General features: G+C 47.3%; 1 protein-coding gene across 2 annotated transcripts; it reads left to right on the forward strand.

Annotated features, from left to right (window-relative positions):
• Nucleotides 1-269: 269 nt before the first annotated feature.
• LOC108157608 (lon protease homolog, mitochondrial-like) lies at nt 270-4126 on the forward strand. Of its 2 annotated transcripts, XM_033389382.1 has the most exons (10): nt 270-728; nt 802-1060; nt 1175-1466; nt 1519-1648; nt 1716-2020; nt 2094-2516; nt 2582-3322; nt 3388-3577; nt 3639-3779; nt 3831-4126. In XM_033389382.1, the coding sequence occupies exons 1-10, from the start codon at nt 399-401 to the stop codon at nt 3945-3947; spliced, it is 2928 nt and encodes a 975-aa protein (XP_033245273.1). In that variant the 5' UTR covers nt 270-398; the 3' UTR covers nt 3948-4126. The 2 variants fall into 2 exon arrangements, with proteins under 2 accessions (XP_033245273.1, XP_033245272.1); XM_033389381.1 differs by having other exon boundaries at nt 3639-4126.
• Nucleotides 4127-4470: the final 344 nt, after the last annotated feature.

The following is a 4470-nucleotide window of genomic DNA, read 5'->3' on the forward strand; positions in this document are numbered from 1 at the left end:
TTCCAAAAAAATCACACTTACCGCTCTGTTACCGATCTTTTTTTACTTTTTCTTGACCTTTTTCGTTCAAGTCTTGCTTGACACCCATTCAAGTTGAAAGTGAACCTTATAGGAAATTAATTCATCAATTGGATAAATTATGAATTGAGAGCTGAGGGTTCTAGCTAGCTGGTGATTTTAAATCGAATATAAAAAACGAGGAATATGATGGAGCTTGAATACAATTAATTCGTCAGTATATTTACGGTATATTTTGAAGCCGTGACATATATTTCGGTATATTCCTGAGGGTCAGACAGTATATTTGATCGATCCTGGGTCACACTGCCTGTCACATAATAACTGTTCCCGCACTTGCTTGCGTTTTTTAATTTGATTGATTCTCGAGCTGGTTGAAAATGATGATAGCTCACGCTGTACGAGGGCGGGCCCTGTCCACGACAATTGCATGGACCCGCCCGGGACAAAGTGCCTTGACTAGACACTTTAGCGAGAAGGTTACGCGCCTGCAGAGATTCAATGGCGCGACAATGGTGATGGCTCAGCGCTTCTACAGTCGCAAACGCGATTATCCCGAGGACAAGAAAGCGCCAGCGGTAACAGAATTGCTGTCCGACCAAGATTCTAACCTGCCTGCCACAGTGGCCGTGCCCGACGTATGGCCACATGTTCCGCTGCTAGCCATGCGTAAGAATCCCTTGTTTCCGCGATTCATGAAGACTGTGGAGGTGAGTGCATATGCAAACGGGACAGATATAAAATTCCAGTGGCGTACATCTCACGACTCAACTCATCTTTAAGGTGTCCAACCCCATTGTTATGAATCTGCTGCGTCGCAAAGTTAGCCTTAATCAGCCCTACGTTGGGGTTTTCCTCAAGAAAGTCGACGGGGAAGAGGAGGTCGTCCAGAGTCTGGATGAGGTCTATCACCTGGGCACTTTTGCACAGATCCAAGAGGTTCTGGATTTGGGCGACAAGATGCGCATGGTGGTGGTGGCCCATCGTCGCATACGCATCAGAGGACAGGTGATCGAGGATCTACCACATCCAAAAAAGCCAGGTAAGCACCTACAGACACACACTAGCCGGTACAAATTGTGACAAATGTTCTTGATTTAAGTGATAACGACAACTTTGCATTATCCCCTATTTAATCTTAAATTACACGTCCCAGCTGAAGATCGAACAACAATCAACGAATCATCGACATCGACAATTAGGCAGAAATTACAAGAGTCTGCAGCTTCCGCTGACAGTGAATTCGATTTGGAAGAGCGTTCGGAAGAGAGTACATCAGCTAGCCCCGTTGCAGAGTCTGCTGCACCGGCTGCATCACCGCCCGTGCTCATTGTAGAGGTTGAGAATGTGAAGCTACCAGTTTACAAAGAAACCGCAGTGGTCAAGGCGCTAAGACAAGAGATTGTCAAGACTCTACGCGACATTATCACCATGAGTCCCCGGTATAGGTAAGCTTTTCAACCCCACAAGAAGCTTTCTGCTTAACTCTCATTCCCTTAGGGAGAGTCTCCATCAAATGCTGCATCAGAATCAACGAGTTGTGCACAACCCCATCTACCTATGCGACTTGGGTGCCTCCCTGTCGACCGGAGACCCAGAGGAGCTGCAAAGTATCCTGGAGGAAGAAGATGTAAATATGTGACATTCCTTGAGTCTACAGATTTCTCCTTTATGATAACACCTTTTTGCTTTTAAAGATCCCAAAACGTCTGCAGCTGTCCCTCACATTACTCAAAAAAGAGCAGGAGCTATCGAGACTGCAGGCGAAAATAGGACGCGAGGTAGAGGAAAAAGTCAAGCAGCAGCACCGAAAATACATACTGCACGAAAAGTTGAAGGTTATCAAAAAGGAGCTGGGCATTGAAAAAGACGACAAGGATGCCATCGGTGAAAATTATATGGAAAAGCTCCAGGACAAAATCGTTCCAGAAAGTATTAAGCAGGTCATCGATGAGGAACTGACCATACTGAAATTACTGGAGAATCATAGCTCTGAATTTAAGTAAGCAAGAGATCGATCCATTAAGAGAGCTCCTTAACAACATCCTAATGTATCCTTCTCTTGTTGATTACAGTGTAACCCGCAACTACCTCGACTGGCTCACCTCGCTACCCTGGGGCGTCATGAGCACTGAGAATCTCTGCCTGGACAAAGCCAACGAGATCCTAAACAATGATCACTACGGCATAGAGGATATCAAGAAGCGCATCCTAGAGTTTATCGCCGTCAGTGCTCTGAAAGGCACCACGCAGGGCAAGATCTTGTGCTTCCATGGACCGCCTGGGGTAGGCAAGACGAGCATAGCCAAGTCCATTGCTCGGGCCCTGAATCGCGAGTACTTCCGCTTCAGTGTGGGCGGCATGACGGATGTGGCTGAGATCAAGGGACATCGTCGCACCTACGTGGGCGCAATGCCCGGCAAGCTGATACAGTGCTTGAAAAAAACCAAGACTGAGAATCCTCTAGTGCTCATTGATGAGGTTGACAAGATTGGCAAGTGGGTGGCACGAATACTTGATTCGATTTCGAGGCGAAGTATACTCGTAATCTCCCCATCCACAGGGGCTATCAGGAAGATCCCAGCTCGGCGCTGTTAGAGCTACTCGATCCCGAGCAGAATGCCAATTTCCTGGACCACTATCTGGACGTGCCAATCGATCTGTCGCGTGTGCTATTCATTTGCACGGCCAACGTGATTGATACCATACCAGAGCCGCTGAGAGATCGCATGGAGCTGATTCAGATGTCCGGCTATGTGGCCGAGGAGAAGGTGACCATTGCCCGCCAGTATCTAATACCGCAGTCGATGAACGACTGTGGCCTGACCGACGAGCATATCAGCATAACCCAGAAAGCCCTGAATATGCTGATACGCAACTATTGCCGCGAGTCCGGAGTGCGCAACTTGCAGAAACAGATCGAGAAGGTTATTCGCAAGGTGGCCTTCCTTTTTGTCAAGAAAGAGGGCACCAGCTTCCCAGTGGATGCCGAAAATCTGACCACATTCCTGGGCAGGCAGATCTTTACCTCGGATCGCATGTACGAGACGACGCCGCCGGGCGTGGTCATGGGCCTGGCCTGGACGGCCATGGGTGGCTCATCGCTGTACATTGAGACATCGCCGCGGAACAAATATAAAAGCCTGGGCCCCATATCAGAAGCCAGTGGTGTAAGCGGAGGTGGCACTTTGTATATCACCGGAAACCTTGGAGATGTGATGAAGGAATCGGCCCAAATAGCCCTGACCGTGGCGCGAAACTTTATTCACATTCGAGATCCTGGAAATCAGTACCTAGAGCTTGCGTAAGAGTCTCCGAAGAAGCTACTCGTTGGACTTTCTTATCCTGTTTACCTTTTTCCCATTATAGAAACATCCACCTTAATGTTTCTGAGGGGGCCGTACCAAAGGATGGACCCAGTGCTGGCGTCACCATAGTCACCGCCCTAATTTCGTTGGCCACCAACAAGCCTGTGCGTAATGATGTGGCCATGACGGGCGAGATATCGCTGAAGGGCAAAGTTCTGCCCGTAGGAGGCATCAAGGAGAAGGCCATAGCCGTAAGCAGATGTGTGTCCATTGTGAATGAAGCTTTATTTGATATGCTATTTCCACTATCAGGCACGTCGCAGTGGCGTCCACTGTCTCATCCTGCCCGCGGACAACAAGAAGGACTTCGAGGAATTGCCCAAGTTCATAACCGAAGGCCTGGATGTTCACTTTGCGGCCAACTACGAGGATGTCTACAACATTGCATTTTCCGAGCCCACCAAAAACGAGGCCGAGGCCCAAGTATTGCCAGCGTCGGATCAGGAGCCCCTCGAGGTGTCCAGCGTAGACTGCGCGGCCGGCGCAATGCCATTCAGGCCTCGTATTATCTTAGAGGTTTGGGGTTACATCGTTGTATGGACATCGTATCAGTATAATTAGTGTATGTAGACAATTCAAAAGCATTTGCTAAACCTAAGCTAATGTACATAAATCGAGTCTGTATATCCGACACAATGCCGATGGAACTGTCACGTAGTAGTTTGTTGATTAGATATCAGTATTATTTTCCGAGGTTCAGTTCATATGTTTAAAAAAATGGGGCTTAAGTGGCCTAAGTTTAAAATTTACGGTACATTTTGAAAGGAGAATTTATATATCGTTATATTTCTGAGGGCAGGATAGTATATTTTGTCGACTAATTCGCAGTCACACTGATTTTCTTGCCACCATGCCTAGCTCACACACCTTGCGATTTGTACACTTTTCATATTATTTTTAAGACTGAACTCACCCTCTTGCTAAGGATCTGTTTGAGATGCCAAGCTTTTTTGGCACCTATGTGTTTCAAAAATGAAAAGAGATTTCGGGTTAAACCTTATAATTCGTATTTAATCTTGGTGGCTTAGCGGAAGCCGATTGCTTGCTATTGCCAGATAAACCTTATGCGAGATCGATATGCAAC

Source organism: Drosophila miranda, chromosome 2, assembly GCF_003369915.1.
Source record: "Drosophila miranda strain MSH22 chromosome 2, D.miranda_PacBio2.1, whole genome shotgun sequence".
In the NCBI taxonomy this organism is placed as follows: domain Eukaryota; kingdom Metazoa; phylum Arthropoda; class Insecta; order Diptera; family Drosophilidae; genus Drosophila; species Drosophila miranda.